This window comes from Syzygium oleosum, unplaced genomic scaffold, assembly GCF_021117445.2.
Source record: "Syzygium oleosum isolate NSW1041296 unplaced genomic scaffold, Sole_v2.1 Sole_v2.01, whole genome shotgun sequence".
NCBI lineage: Eukaryota > Viridiplantae > Streptophyta > Magnoliopsida > Myrtales > Myrtaceae > Syzygium > Syzygium oleosum.
In genome coordinates, this window is record NW_026607485.1 from 21,287,765 (window position 1) to 21,303,829 (window position 16,065).

A 16,065-nucleotide genomic window follows, 5' to 3' on the forward strand; every position below is an offset into this window, starting at 1 on the left:
AAATTAAGTTTGAAGCATACTGGCTTGAAGATAATGAATGTGGTCAGCTAACAAAAAATTTTCTAATTGATATCATATGAACTAACAAGCATTAAAACAAGGAAAAGAAGTGGCATGTTACAATTCTTGAGAAACAATAAGTCATTGCACAACTACGGACCATAGAAAAAATTCAAAAATGGGTTACTTTTGACCAACCTACAGCTATATATAACCAAGAAAAGAAAAATGCGTACACATTTTACCACACGGAATGAAAGGACTTCTCAAGTTATAAGCTTGACTACAAGTGCTTTTATTCTGAAGAGCAGAACAACGAAAGCATTTATCATGAACAACACACTTCAGAAAATTATGTAACCCAACACCATCTTCAGAAATCACAAACCAATGTGCATCCTGACAGTCCAGCAAACCGGAGAACATAACCCAACACCATCTTCAGAAATCACAAACCAATGTGCATCCTGACAGTCCAGCAAACCAGATCCCTATGTTCTCCATAATCGGCCAGTAATGAAATGAGGAGGCACACAGACATAGACTCAAATCGCGGGAGAATGAATGCGATATAGATGAATCGAAGACTAATGTTGCGATTCAAGTAATGAAATGGGCAACCAAGTGTTTTGGTTCAAAAGTTTTTCCTTAAAAATAAACATAGCTTCATTCAAACATTATTACAAACATATGGTGGTCAGTTCGTACATATGGCACAGAGACAAGCTTGTGTGAGTCTGGTTCAAACATTTGGTAGAGCATGTGGTATGCACGTGGTAAGGAGAAGGAATTTAACATTTTCCGAAATCGGACTCAGATCTAGACCCAAAGAAAATCATTCCGAGTCAAACGAAAACTACCACGTCACCCGACCCAAACTCAGCACCCCTATGGATCCCAAGACAAGGAACTGAGCCACGACACCAAACACCCAATAAGAGCATCTCGATCACAGCAGCTGGATTTCCCCCCAATTCAGCACCATGGCACCAAGGACCACCATGATTACCCCCAACTCAGCTTGCTCTCCCCAGAAGCTACTCGAAATGCTCCACACGCGCGAAGCTCGGAGCACTGACTAGCGCTTCCAGACACGCACCGGTCGACCCGTTTCGCTGCCAAACACGAGGCAAAAGACTAGAATCGACTGACCGAACCGAACCGAAAACGAACGACCACCAGCATCCGAGCTAAAATCAAGCTCGGCGCTCGACATCGCGGAAGGGAAAATCGAACAGCGCGCAGAAATCAGAGAGAGCAACGCCAGAAGCTCACCTCGGGCTGATCCGGGGCGATTGCCGGAGGAATCCGCCGGGAAATGCAGGGGTCCGCAGCCGCGAGACGGAGGGCCGGCGAACGGTGAGGAAATCGTCGCTTCTCGCCGGAAATTCGTTCGATTACGAGAGTGTAGAGAGAGAGTGGCGTGTGTGTGAGAGTGAGTGAGTCTGTGGATGGGTTTGGGGGGTGTGCGTGTGTGGCGAAACGGATGCTTTGGAATTTCAAAGGTGTGATTCAAGAGGAGCAGGGAGCATTTAGGAATTACTGAATTAGGGTTTCTTCCGGTTCCAGGTTCTGGTTCCCGGTTCCGATCCGGTTCCGGTTACCGATTCCGGTTCCAGGTTCCGGTTCTGGTTCCTATAGGAACCGGGAACCGGAACCGGAACAGCCGATTCCTAAAAATGGGGAACCGGGAACCGGACCCTCTGTCCATGGAACCTGGAACCGAACTGGATTCACCGGATCCGGTTCTTCGGTTCCCGGTTCTACTCTGGAACTGCGCTCACCCCTAACCAGGATGAAGAGTGCGTGGATATTTATACCTGGGTTAAAGCCAAGTATAATTAAATGCTTCCTTATCCTAATCCACATATTCGTGAGAGAGAGAGAGTGACAGAGAGCAAGAGATAAAATCCAAGATAGCGGATGCCAAAAACAAGTGAAATGTTCTTATAATATTTGAAGAATTTCGCTTCCATGGCCACTACAGCTTCGTTGAAGAAGGGACTTTCCTCGTTTGCTAATCGAACCAACATCATGTATAGAAACGAAATGACTCGATTCCTTGAAGGATAATCTCTAATGCTCAAAGCATCAATTGCATCATTGAAAACATACAAGAAGTCACTAAAGATTTTAGCGACCCTATAATCTTATTGTGCCAAAGGCAGAAGACCGTCACTTCCGTTATAAGTGGTGGAGTAGAGCGATCATCTCCTGTATATCTTTTTCAACACATTGTATGTTGAATTTTACCCCGTTCTTATGTCTGGAGGAAAATTTTCAACTTCCCTTTCCAACGTCAAGTACACGACCTCCCCGTCTTGATGTGTCGGTAGGGTGGAGATCATGTATTGAACCTACTCACGTATGTTGACCATAGAATTGTAAAACTTGCGGAGACCGTCTCACTCACAAGTTAATGCAATGGCATGCACATAGCAAATTGAAGAAAATCCCATTGGATGCAAGATTTAGCTGTTGGACTAGAGGGCAGATCAAAGAAGTATTCATGCTGGCATTATCTAACCTGATGCTAAATATATTGTTGAAGATGTCCAACTTTTTGATAGCTCCCATTTCGTAAATCATGCGAGAATATTAGTTTCTTAAGCGTGAATGGTTGGCGACATAATTCCCTATCTTCGCTGACCTAATGGTCAATGACGACAAAGTGCGCGTAATTTGTAAGGCTAGTTCATAAGTCATTAATCAAAATGACTAAAAAGTTACCTGTTGACAGCAAATGTATTAACACCGCCCTTTCTTCTTTGTACAACGACTTGCAGTTTTTGGTGCTTGTTCCTCACTAAATGGACTTGAACTGAGGTTGTAGAGCTGACTACACGTAATGGACGAAGCGGGCATCTTTGAGGCATCTCAACATTCCTCACTTGTCACTAGGTATTCTTCGAGTCAAATAGTATTGCATGCTGCTCCTCTCATGCTCTCTTTGCTTCATCCCGTTTCTAGTGTTAATTCCATGTTACCGTAATTCTTCCTCTAAATAAAGGTACTTGGGGAACAAAGTTGCTGGAGTTGCAAGAGAAGGAAAGAATTGGTTATTGTCCCATCGATCATTCCCCCCAACGATCACAACTTTTGCTCCGAATTGAGTTAAAAGGCCAATTACTGATAGAACAAATCTCTCATGATAGAGCAACTTCAACAATCTGTGCCAATCCGTTGATAGATACAATCTTCCACAATTTGTGCCAATTCCGTTGATAAAGCAGATCTTCTACAATCTGTGCTAATGGTATAGATTCTTACCTTTTGTAAAAAAATTTCAATTGTGATTTTCCCGTTCATGTACATGCTTTAAATATAATACAAATCTCCACAGCGATGGGTGTGTGATCAAATTCCGATTCATATCTTGCATGGTATAAGAGCTTCTAATTTTTTTTTCAATCTTATTTGTCTTCTTCATTACAATGCCTTCTTCTACATCCTCCATTACCACCACCATCGCTGTTGACTCTCCATCCTTGCTAGCCCCCTCCCAACCACCATTTGCTCTCGGCAATATATCTCATGTTCTTCAAATCAAGTTAGATTGCAACAACTACCTTTTGTAGCGAGCACAGTTTCTTCCTTTATTTCGTCTTCATGGGTATCTTCAAATTGTGGATGGCTTGTATCCTTGTCTGGCACCCACTATCACTACTGCTGAAAGTATCCACAACCCGGATCATACTGCATGGCGTTATCAAGATTAGCTCATCCTCTGTTGCATCCTCTCTACTCTTACTAAATCAGTTTTCTTACACATTGTCGATCTTGAGACTTCTCAAAATGTCTGGACTTCACTTGAGAAACTTTATGCTCCTCAATCTCAAGCTCGCATAATGCAATTAGAATATCAGCTTCGATCTCTAAAGAAGGGCTCTCTTTCCATGGAAGCCTTTGTTCAAAAAGCTAATAACATTGCAGATCATCTTTCTGCGGCTGCTCACCCCATCTTTGAGCATCCTCGGTGGCCCGGGTTCAAAGCATGATGCATTCGTTACCTCAGTTACATCTCATCTTGATCAACTACCTCTTGATGACTTCCTCGTCTTTCTTTACAATCAGGAAGTTATTTTTCAAATCTGCACCATTGAATCTCCGATAGAGTCATTTCCAATTGTGAATGCTGCAGTCAAAACATCTGATGCCCTGAACACTCTCTCCAATGGTTGATGACGTAGCCGAGGATGAGGACGTAGCCAAGGCCTTGGTCGCAATTTTGGAGCTTACTCTCATTCTCGAATTATCTATTAGGTGTGTTGTTGTACATGTTGCTCAGCTCTCCAATGCTACTAGCAATTTAATCTTAGCTATAAAGCCAATACCGGCTCTCCATCTACAATATATGCCTCTTCAACTGGTAGTCGTTTGACCCATACTAGCCACTCGTCATCTTACAGCTGACATAGCAAATTTGAACATTCTGAATGACTATTCCGGCATCGATCAAATTCGCACTGCAAATGGGTCAGGTTTGAAAATATAACATATCGGTTCTTCCATCTTACATTCTCTTACCCGTTCTTTTAATTTGTGGATTGTTTATCATGTTCCATCCATCAAGAAGTATCTATTATCTGTTTCTCAATTTACCAATGACAACGATATGGTATTTGACTTTCATCCTACTTTTTGCTGTGTCAAGGATCAATCCTAGGGGAACCTCCTGCTCAAAGGCTAGAATAAGATTGGACTCTATTATCTTAATAATGCACGTACCACCAATAGGGATCCTCTACAGTCCAATAAATCACTGCCAGCTCCATCCTGCTTCATTGGTGAATGAGTTTCTACTTCTATTTGGCAAGTGCCGCTGTTTGCATTAATTATTCGTCTATTAAGCCCCAATAGTTTCAGGGGGTGTCCACTACAACAACAATTCCGTTAAGTTTGTCTAATATCATTGTCAACTCCTCATCACAACTTCAACAATCATCTACTTCCACAATTCCATGTGGATCCTCTTCTCCAAAAGCTCCACCCTTCCCATCTTCTCAACCTCAACCACCAACTTCGACCCATCCAATGGTCACTCATCTAAAAAATAACATCCGTAAACCAAAGGTTTTTCTCCCACTAAGCACCCACCGTGTTCTTGTTTTTACTCAAGCTTGACACCAAGTGAACCCATTTGTTTTTCCATTGCAAATAAAGACCATAACTAGTAATAAGCCATGGCCAGTGAATTTAATGCTCTCATTCAAAATGGCACTTGGGAACTGATTCCTCATCACCCTTCCACGAATGTGATCAACTGCAAGTGGATTTATCGCCTAAGCACCACGGTCGATGGCTCCATTGATAGATACAAAGCATGAGTCATTGCGAAGGGCTTTACTCAATAGGCTGGCTTGGACTATAATGAAACTTTTAGTAAAGTTATCAAACCGATAACAATTCGAGTTGTTCTCTCCTTAGCTGTTATATATAACTGGTTTCTATGCCAATTGGACATCAAGAATGCATTTCTCCATGGCATCATTAAAAAAGAAGTCTACATGAAGCAACCCAATGATTTGTTGATTGACGTTATCCTGGCCATGTACATTGTCTTCTGGAAAACTCTATATGGACTTAAACAAGCTCCAAGGGCCTAGTTTTGTCGGCTAAGCTCATACCTATTATCTATCAAGTTTGTGACCACCACTGTTGACTCTTCATTATTCATTCAACATAGATGTAACCACATTCTGCTTCTGTTCATCTATGTTGACGATATTATCATTACTGGGAGCTCTACCTCCTCTATCACCGAATTAATCACTCAACTTGGCACTGAGTTTGCAATCACTGATTTGGGAAATCTATCCTACTTTATTGGCATTGAAGCCTATAGATCTTCTACTGGGCTGTTCCTCACTCAATTCAAGTATGGCGCATGGCTAATGCAAAACCTTGCTCATCGCCTATGGCTCCCTCGGCTTCTAAGTTGTCAAAGCAAAGTGGTAAACAACTGACCAATGCCCCCACATATTGGAGTACGGTTGGGGCACTGCAATACCTCACCCTTACCAGGCCAGATCTATTCTTTGCTGTTAATAAAGTGTGCCAATTTATGCATTGTCCAACTGTCGATCATTGGTCAGCCGTCAAACGGATTTTGTGCTATCTCAAGACTACAATTCATCATGGGATTACCTTGCGGCCTATGCGCCAACTTACCTTCATTGCATTTACAAATGCCAACCAGACCGGCTGCCCTAATGACCCAAAGTCTACTAGTGGCTATTGCATTTATTTTGGTCCCAACTTGATTTCCTTGAGTTCTAAAAAGCAACCAACTGTCGCTTGGTCAAGTACTAAATCGGAGTACAAAGGGGTGGCTAATGCACCCTCTGAATTACTATGGCAATTACAACTCCTCCAAGATCTTCGATACACTCTCCATCGGTCACCACTTATTCTTTGTGATAATGTAGAGGCAATCTATCTGCTCACGAATCCCATCTTCCATGCACGAACCAAGCACGTGGAAATAGACTATCATTTTGTTCGTGATTTAATCAGCAAGAAGTTGTTGGAAGTTCACTTCATTCCAACACAGGTGCAAACGACTGATGTCATGATAAAGCCTTTATCCATATCCCGATTTCTTATTTTATGCGACAAGCTCACAGTGACTCCGCCACTGTTTCGCTTGAGAGGGTGTGATAGAGCAAATCTTCCATGATAGAGCAATCTTCTACAATCTGTGTCTATTACGTTGATAGAATCAAACTTCCACAATTTGTGCCAATTCCGTTGCTAGACCAAATCTTCTACAATCTGTGCTAATATTATAGATTCTTACCTTTTGTAAAATCTTTTCAATTGTGATTTCCCTATTCATATACATGCTATAAATATAATACAAATCTCCACACCCATAGGTGTGCGATCAAATTCAAATTCATACTTTTGCAATTACTAGTCACACCACACTCGGTCAATGATACGCTAAAAAAGTTCGAATGAGTAAAGTTAAAGTCAAATTGGATCTGTAAGCTTATATGTTGGACATCCATGAAGTTGTCATTTGCAGCGTGATAAGAGCTTGCCATGGGGTAATTTAATCGTCATGAGGCACAAGTGCTCAGAGAAGCATTTTATTGAGAACAAAACAGACGCTTCAAGTACTTAGTAGCACAAGCTTCAAGTGGAAACGTTTTACATAGAGACAGTACGGGAACATGGTTGTTCCATACATCATACTGCATAGACAAAGTTCACAGAGGAGGGCTGGCTGACACTAAGCCAGCCCTCTTTATTCATTATATTGGGGTACATAGAGCACTCACGGAGCACGCTCTCATCGTTACTTGACTAATGTGCACCATGGCAACACTCGAACTTGACAATGTTGTTCATCATACGCGGGCAGACAGGGCACTTCACAACCTCCGGGATGTAACCCACCATGTTCGGGATATAGAAGTGGTGGCACCTCGGGAGGATGTAGACCCGGTCGAACTGCTCCCTGAAGACCATGTCGAACGTCTTCCCGTTCACGTTCACATGCTTCTTCCACGTCTCATACTGCACCAGGACCTTCGTGACGTGCACGTGGGAGTCATTGATCACAACCTGCGACCCCTTTGTGAGGACCGCAAACCCACCGTCCTTCTTGAAGTTGGTGTAGAGCCTGAGGATGTCCTGCATAAGGGGTTCGTGCAGGTCCGCTCTGGTTTGTAGCTTGGAGAGCATGCAGCTCTCGAGGCGGGTCCAAAAGAGCTGCGATTTGGTGACATTGAAGGCAACGATGGAAAAGCCATCGTCGATCATCTTCTTTAGCGACTCCTCAATCTCCTGGATGGCCTTGAGTTCTTCCGCTCCATACAGGAAGATGTACTTCTCAGCCTTGATCTGGAAAGAGATAGCGAAATCAATGTTTTTATCGATGAAAATAACTTATGCTCATTTTTCATGTCTATATATTGTAAATCGAACTAAACACTCATCTTACATTTTCAAAATTTCTGTACAAAAGTTCCAGTAAAGCCATGTCTGCTCAGATATAAGATGAAATTTGACCGTTTATTAGTAAAGAATGGACAACAGGATAACGTGAAATAGTCTTTTATGGTTGTCTCTTATCCCATGTATGTCTGACAGATTCTAAGTTTGAATCAAATTCTTTTCTTACTGCATCAATTTAACTAAATTCATCTTCTAATAAGCAAACTCAAAGATCAAAGTTTCTTGTCACACCCATATGCGTGCACCCTAGTTGTATAAAAAAGCAAAAGGATAAAAGAAAAGTGAAGAAGGAAATGAAGAAGAAGAACAAAAACTTACAGCTTCCTGTATCTTTGGAAAAATGAAGTCAGTCACCAAAAGCTCAAACCAGCTAATGCCAGGCCTCTCCCAGATGTCTGCTGCGACTGCATCGGTGAAAGGGAAAGCATCCCATCCCCAAACTCTAATCATGCTCATGGCATTTTGGTTTGAGACTTTTCCTTGTGGATCCAATACTGTCACCATGGTGTCTTGCCTAAAATGCCACTTCTCTTTAATGATCCTGATGGCCACCCTGTTGATAAGTGTATGGGAGTGCACCGAGTACCACGGCATTTGCAACTGGAGGTTCTGGAACTGTTTGATCACGTCCTCGCCTTCTTGTTCGATGATAGGGACCCACACGATCTCATAGCGCTCCTCGTGGAACTTGCGCTCGTTGTAGATCTTGATGAGGATTGAGAGGTCGTGAGAGGTCAATTTGAGGTCCGAAATCAGCAGCAACACATTCTTCCTCCGGAGCGACTCGACCTTATCCTATATAACGAACAAAGAGAATTATAAACATTGGCGCATCGCGTGCTTTTTATTGATTGCACAATTGATGAAAACTATTTTTGGGTTTGATTCCAACAAATGTATGTGATAAAATTCTTGGCAAAAGACAATTTTACGATGACGGCATGTTGTGTAAAATCTTGATGTATTGAACTTGTAACATAGAGTGATGTTCAACTAGAGAAAGTAGGAGATATGAACCCTTGTCTTCTTTGAGCCAATGAAGAGAGGCTGAGGATCATCCTTGATGTAAAACAAGGCCTTGATCAGCTCCACGTTATCGGTAGGGGCATTAAAGAGTCGCTGCAGCCTCTGATACTCCTTAATTTCCTCTGCATTATGAAAAAAAAAAAGTTCATTTGACAATTAGTCCAATATATTTAGGCCTTAATTAAGTAGACAAAGAGAAAACAAATTTTACCCTTTTTTTGTAAAAAATGTTCGTAATGTCTCTTGACAGTGTGGTGGATCATCTTCACTTTCCGAGCAAAGATAGGAAGATCTTTTCCCTTGTTGCTGGAAAAAAGCAACAAAAAGAGAATTCTCTTAGCGGCATGAGTCAGTCCAATTCATGCATATTTGGTCTCATCAAGTATTGATCTTTTTTTTATATCTAAAACTACTTCTCGTGCCTTTTCGGGACTCCAACAAGCAATTAGAAGTTAAATTCTTCTTTTACAAGTAAGAGTTCTTCACCCTTGTGAAAAACGAAAATCTGAAAACGAATCGGGCTAAGGTATAGTCCTCTATCATATAGTTTATTAATTAGAATAGCTGAAAATGATTTAGACCATTAAAGCTTATCTTTCATGAAAAAAAAAAAAAAGGAAACTCTTTCGAAAGCAAAAACAAAAAGAAAGGTATTATGCTTAATTAGTTAAACATACTCATCGACCGTGCTAATGAGGCTGGTGAACTGAATAGAGCAAGCAAGGATACTGATGATGATCTGATAAACGCTGCTTGGAACATCAATCATCGTAGACAGCTCGGGAACATCTTTGGAGTCATGCTCAAAATCCACAATGCATTGGGTCATTTTCAGGGTGGTCTTGATCATTTCGTTGAGAACACCAAAAACTTGGATCTTTTGAGGGTCCGAGGGCTTTGTGATTGCAGGCAACCCCTTCAGTATGGCCATAGATTCCGCGAGCTTGTCCGATGGTTCAACTCGAGCAAGTCGCCAAAAGTCACCATAGAACACAGCAAGTGATGAAAGGGTAATCAGAGCCTTGTTAACCCACGAGTAGCTCGATAGCTCGTGAAAGAGCGAGACCAGTGTTTGGCGCACATTTTTGGTGTCTAATGCCTTGCAAGTGAGCTGATGCCAGGACGATAAGTTGATGCAAGAGATTAGTTATTCGCAACCTCTAAACAGCAGGCTAGAATTCCAACATTTCAGAATATTAAAGCTTCCTAAGTTTAGTCTAAGCACATGCACATGAAAAAAATCAAGTACTGGGAGAAAGATTATAAGATACCTGACAACCAACTTCGTTGATGGCTGCTAAAGGTGGATTGAAGCCCTCTTTTAGAGGCTTGAATTCAGGGCTTCCCGATCCCTGAGGGCCCTACGATGAAGATCACTTTATTCTGAGAAAAGGAAATAGAGAGGAGAGAGCAAACGAGTGGTGCGATAGTTTTCACTGTTAATCTAAGCGAGACCCAACACTTAGAAAAGATCTCGTTATGTCAAACCATATGATCAATTCAGGGAGTAAAGTTAGGAGTAAAACATTGTCAGTTTAGAGGAGTTACTGTGTAATACACATGATCATGGGCCTGCAACCTAAGGGCCAGTCCAAACCCACTCAGGCCTAATGAGTCTGAAGAACAATCTTGGGTAAGCGTGGACAAATGCTATTTGTAGGTCCTGTTTATTTTAAGAAAAGTTATCGAACTTTTCATTTTCATTTGCAAAAGCGCTAGTCATTTACATAACCCCTCTCTATATCCATTGACTGAGACTGTCACGCCCCGAACCCTAATCGGAATCATTCGTCAAGTCGCTTCGTGGTCCAACGGAATCACCCGCGATCCACTACTAGGACGATGACGAACTGACCCCTAACTATCCTTGGATCGGCCAACAGTGGCTCAAAATATCACTTCCGCGATTTAATGGTCGAAATCCATTCACGATCGAATTTTCTCTAGTCGCGCGAATTTAATTCCCCTATTAGCCTTTCCCTAATGGTTAGCATTCCCAGGAATGATCAGTTCCGGGGGAGAATTTACTGCGAGCACATCTCATAAAACTCAATTATTCAATAAATTCCAATTGGTGAAATTTCGGAATGTCACAGAGACAGCTGGTCGATTTTTCAAAATTAAGATTCCCATGTCAAGACGATAAAAGTGGTTTATGTGATAAATGGATTACACATTTCGAATCATATGAAAATAAAATGAAAATAAACTTGGCAGCTATAACGCTTTAGCTCAGGCTGGCCAAGAGAATTGTGGCAAGGAAAACAAAAGAACCCTTTATCCAAACGCATAATTACTTGGATTAGTGCTTGTTTAAAGTACATGAATAGTGCAACACTTTCTAACGTCAATTGCTTCGCCTTTCTTGTTTCTCCTTCAGCCATGTGAAGAGCAAAGCAACCAGAAAAAGCAAGCGTGGTCCCCCTAGCCACTCAATAAATTGTCACTTCCATGTGGATCAGATTCTTACACTTCCAAATCTGATTCGGCTTGTTCTTTTATTACTTAGTTGAACACAATGTATATCATTCTCTCATCGTTCTTCTTTTAGATCGAAAGAAAGAATAGGCCAATTGATAATCGTATCGTCATCATTTTATCAAAGTCTCGACATTAAAATGGCTTCAACTAAAATTATCACCGTATGAAATAATAAGAAAACGTTAACCAAATAAGCTTGGAATCCCAATAAGTTCACTTAAGAGTTTTTATTCACCGCGCACTTTTTCCACTCGTGAGGTTACCGCCCCACTTCTTTATTTAAATGACTATCAATAGTTTCTTTTTTTATTAAAGAAGGATTTGAACACTAAAGAAGTATCACATGAAAAAGATTTGGTATATGTCCTCACACATGCAAAATTCAAGAAAATAGGGAAGAATAATTTTGAATAAAAGGGGGTTGGCTACAAGAAGAACAACGAGAGGAAGCTCCACCAAAAGAAGAAGAAAAAATAAGACTCGAGTTTCTGGAGCGGCGCGGGCTAAGAAGAAAGAAGCAGGTAAATCGCTTGACTTAGAAGAGAACATAAAAGTACTCCTTGAGTATCTGGAGTTATAGAAATGAGGATTAGTTTCTTGACACGGTTAGTGTAAAGAAAAATGCCCACGAGCCGTCTTATCTAACCTTAATTGGAGGATTATAACTACCACCCTCTCCCTAACCATTAGATCAACAGAAGAGAAGGTCAATAGTGGAAAGTGTTTTACCACTGACGTTATATGTATAATTTTTCAACAAATTTATGGCATTACGTTGGTGATTACCTTAGGGTTGACGGTGGAGTCGACGATAGCGGTTGTCCCGTGAAGGGTGTTGTCGACGAGATGGAAGAGAGACTGAACATCCACGTCTCCTTCCTCAGGAGCGTGAGTGTTCACCATCTCTTTCATGAACTTCTCGTCGTCGAAAGAAGCAAGCAGGTTGGTCCACATGCTCTGGTCAATCTGGTGAGGCTTTCTTTTGTGATCCATCCCAAGGAGATGGGCAAGGATCGTGGCCATTTTGAATCTCAAAGAGAGAGAGAGAGAGAGAGGGTCTAGGGTTTGAGTGAGTGTTTTAGAGAGAGCAAAGCAGGGAAGGAAGAGGATGAAGGTTGTGTGGTGCGGGGAGAACTTAAGCGTGCATGCTCTATTTATAGCCGGGGATGTGAGAAAGAGACGAATTATACGGACACGTTTTGATAAATGGGGAAGGGTGAGAAAGGGATACCAACATCTCCAATGCTCCATCTAGAAAGGAGAAATTCGTCACCACAACCTTATCAACCCGTACAAATCCATATTAAAGCGGTCGCTCTCTTATATTAAAGTGCCTATTACAGATAAATCAAGAGTGCTTGAGAATGAAAAGAAATTTAGGATCCGAATTTGGATCCCTGACTTCTCCAAATAATAAGTCTTGTGCCACACTTGATTTACCTCCATGGCAGTCAAAAGTGATAAATACAATGACTCATGTCTACGAATTTCAAATCATTAATATATATAAAGAAAGGTCAAATTATTCTCTGAATATGTAAATATTTCTGTTGATATATATGCCTGAAATAACATATGATTATGAGGCACGCAACAAAAACCACATGTGTGCAACATATTACCGCATTAATTAACTAAGTGGCCACAAAACCTTTTTAATATCTCCAACTTTAATAAATCATTGCATAAATTAACAAGTGGATGCATAATCTATTATTTGTGGTTTTTTTGTCGTGGCATTACTCATTTCATCTCTTTATCTTTTTAATATTTTGATTGTCATGGCATTACTCATTTTTTGATAGTATGAAAAACCCATGCTATATAAGCAAAAAGTGGAAACCAAAAGGTGTTTTTGGGTGCAACTGTTCAAAGAATAATGAAGGGCCCTAGAAGAAGATGCCAATACAGATGTAACATATACTCTGACCTACTTTCCATATATCTTGCTAGTCTTTAGTTACCAAAAGACATAAAATATCATGTTAATTATTTTTCAAAACAGATATCGTGAGTTTAAAATTATTTTGTGATAATAGATGCTAGAGCAATAAGGTTATTTCACTGTAAAAACAAATATATATATATATATATATATATATATATATATATATATATATAAATTTCACCGGCCATTGTAATAAGGTTATACGTAGCATTACTCTTCTATATATTGACAATCTTTGGGTTATTCTTTTTCCTGAGAAAAATAATTCCTCTTAATGTGGTCGTAAATGCCACATCCGCATTTAAATACCTCCCAAAGCGTACCATTGTGTTCCCATTGACCCACTTACCTCATCGCGGTTGATAAGTAGCACCTTCCCATGACCAGGCGACATTCACGTGCTCTTCTCTTGCCTTAAATTATACATGATCAATTTAAAAGTGATCGCGCTCATGCCCGCACGAGACTAGTAGAATGGAATTGAGAGATGCTCATCCTTTTTTTCGGAAAAAGTGATTCAAGAATGGCCGACTCCAACAAATGTCCATGAAGTGCGAAGCTTTCATGGTCTCACTTCTTTCTATCGGTGGTTTATTGCGCATTTTAGCACCACTGCGGCCCCGCTCACTTCTTGCATGAAGAAGGGAGTTTTCAATGGACGAATGTGGCTCAGAAAAGTTTTGAACAACTCAAAGAAAAATTGAGCACGGCCCCGGTACTTACTTTGCCTAACTTTGATCTTGTTTTTGAAGTGCATTGCAAAGCATCAGGTACTGGCATAGGAGGAGTTCTAAGTCAAAGAGGTCGACCCATTGCCTTATTTAGCGAAAAACTGAATAGTGCAAAACTTCGTTATAGCACCTATGATCTGGAATTCTACACATTGTTTCACACACTTGAGCATTGGAGGCAATATCTTATTCATCGAGAGTTTATTTTATATACTGATCATGAAGCTCTCAAGTATATTTCAGGGCAGCAAAAGCTTAACTCCAGGTGTGCAAAATGGGCTGAATACGTCCAGGAGTTCACCTTCATCATTAAGCATAAGGCTGGAGTTTAGAATCAGGTTGCCGATGCTCTTAGTAGGAAGAAGAGCTTACTTCGTACAATGCATTCTACTGTTCTTGGATTTGACTCTTTTTGGGAGTTGTATCAAGAAGACTCCTACTTTTCCAAGATCATTCCCGACGCACAAGAAAAGAAGCTTGCTGATTTTATCGTACGTGATGGTTTTCTTTTCAAAAGGAACCGTTTATGTGTGTCGGATTGTTCTCTTCGGCAAAGGGTGATCGTTGAAGTTCACCGCGAAGGACATTTTGGGTGCGACAAGACTGTACAACTCGTTTCAACCAAATACTTTTGGCCTCATTTGAAACGCGATGTACACCGACATGTGATGAGGTGTCGACATTGCCAAATTGGAAAGGGACAAGCTACCAATGCTGGCCTTTATTTGCCCTTGCCAATCCCACAAGCCCCATGGGAAGATATCTCTATGGACTTTGTCCTCGGACTACCACGCTCACTTAGAGGTATGGATTCGATTTTTGTTGTTGTCGATCAATTTTTGAAGATGGCACATTTTATTCCTTGTCAAAAAACCATGGATGCTTTGCGTATTGCCGACTTATTTTTCAAGGAAGTCTATAAATTGCATGGTATTCCGAAGACTATTACTTCGGATCGGGATACTAAATTTCTTAGTCATTTTTTGCGGCAACTGTGGAAGAATGTCGGTACTAAACTGCAATATAAAACTGTGTTTCATCCCCAAACGGATGGGCAAACTGAAGTCGTCAATTGAACATTAGGAAATCTATTGAGGACTTTGATCGATGATAATCCCCGCTCTTGGGAGACATGGTTGTCACTTGGCGAATTTGCATATAATTGTTCTAAGAATCGTAGCACTGGATATAATCCCTTTGTCATCGTATATGGACGACAACCGAACTCTGCTCTTGATCTTGCACCGATTCCTTTTGCTGAGAAATCGAGCAGTAAAGTCGACCATATTGTTTCTCAAATGAGAACAATTCATGAAGATGTACGCCAAAGGATGGAGAGTAAAACTGAGTCCTATAAAGCGGACATCGATAAATAGCGGCGTGAAGTTATCTTCGAACCTGGAGATTTTGTTTGGGCTTATTTGCCACCGGAACGCCATCCTGTCGGAAGCTATAACAAGCTTAGTGATCGAAAGCTTGGTCCCCTCGAAGTCCTTGAGCGCATCAATCCTAATACGTATCGATTAAAGCTTCCTTCTCATATGAAGATACACAACGTATTCAACGTTCGGCATTTAACACCTTATGTGGGTGATTCTTCCGATGATGACATGAATTCGGGGACGAATTCTTTTAAAGAAGGGGAGGATGATGCAATCCGCATTGAAGACCAGCTCACTCAGCCAAGAAGATCAACCCGCATGCAAGCTCGTCGAAAGTTGCCGATTCGATGAACTTGCATTCAAGAGCCTCTTGTCGAAAGTTGCCGATTCGATGAATTTGCATCGAAGAACACAAAACGCTTGAGGAGACACCTTGGGACAACCATGAAGAAGTTGGAAAATGTTTCGCTCTTAATAGCTTCTAGTTTCTATGATCTTTAATATTTTCTAGTTTCTATGATCTTTAATGATT

At 41.0% G+C, this 16,065-nt stretch overlaps 1 protein-coding gene and 1 long non-coding RNA gene across 3 annotated transcripts; both read right to left on the minus strand.

The window, feature by feature from the left end:
* Nucleotides 1-655: 655 nt before the first annotated feature.
* LOC130138728 (uncharacterized) lies at nucleotides 656-1,511 on the minus strand. The gene is made up of 2 exons (XR_008817047.1): nucleotides 1,276-1,511; nucleotides 656-1,115 (listed from the first exon to the last, which is right to left on the minus strand). It is a non-coding gene; the product is annotated as an uncharacterized LOC130138728 (long non-coding RNA).
* Nucleotides 1,512-7,056: 5,545 nt separating this feature from the next.
* LOC130138719 (protein SIEVE ELEMENT OCCLUSION B-like) lies at nucleotides 7,057-12,575 on the minus strand. Of its 2 annotated transcripts, none has more exons than XM_056313614.1 (7): nucleotides 12,259-12,575; nucleotides 10,263-10,343; nucleotides 9,669-10,102; nucleotides 9,203-9,297; nucleotides 8,983-9,113; nucleotides 8,284-8,760; nucleotides 7,057-7,851 (listed from the first exon to the last, which is right to left on the minus strand). In XM_056313614.1, the coding sequence occupies exons 1-7, from the start codon at nucleotides 12,493-12,495 to the stop codon at nucleotides 7,312-7,314; spliced, it is 1,995 nt and encodes a 664-aa protein (XP_056169589.1). In that variant the 5' UTR covers nucleotides 12,496-12,575; the 3' UTR covers nucleotides 7,057-7,311. The 2 variants fall into 2 exon arrangements, with proteins under 2 accessions (XP_056169589.1, XP_056169585.1); XM_056313610.1 differs by having other exon boundaries at nucleotides 10,263-10,352.
* Nucleotides 12,576-16,065: the final 3,490 nt, after the last annotated feature.

Excerpts from the sequence above, each read along its gene's own strand:
- LOC130138719 (XM_056313610.1), bottom strand. The coding sequence starts at position 12,495 with ATGGCCACGATCCTTGCCCATCTCCTTGGGATGGATCACAAAAGAAAG. Across the intron at positions 10,103-10,262 it reads TCAACGAAGTTGGTTGTCAG|CTCACTTGCAAGGCATTAGA; the intron begins GTATCTTATAAT and ends TCCTGGCATCAG. Across the intron at positions 7,852-8,283 it reads TTCCAAAGATACAGGAAGCT|ATCAAGGCTGAGAAGTACAT; the intron begins GTAAGTTTTTGT and ends ATCTCTTTCCAG.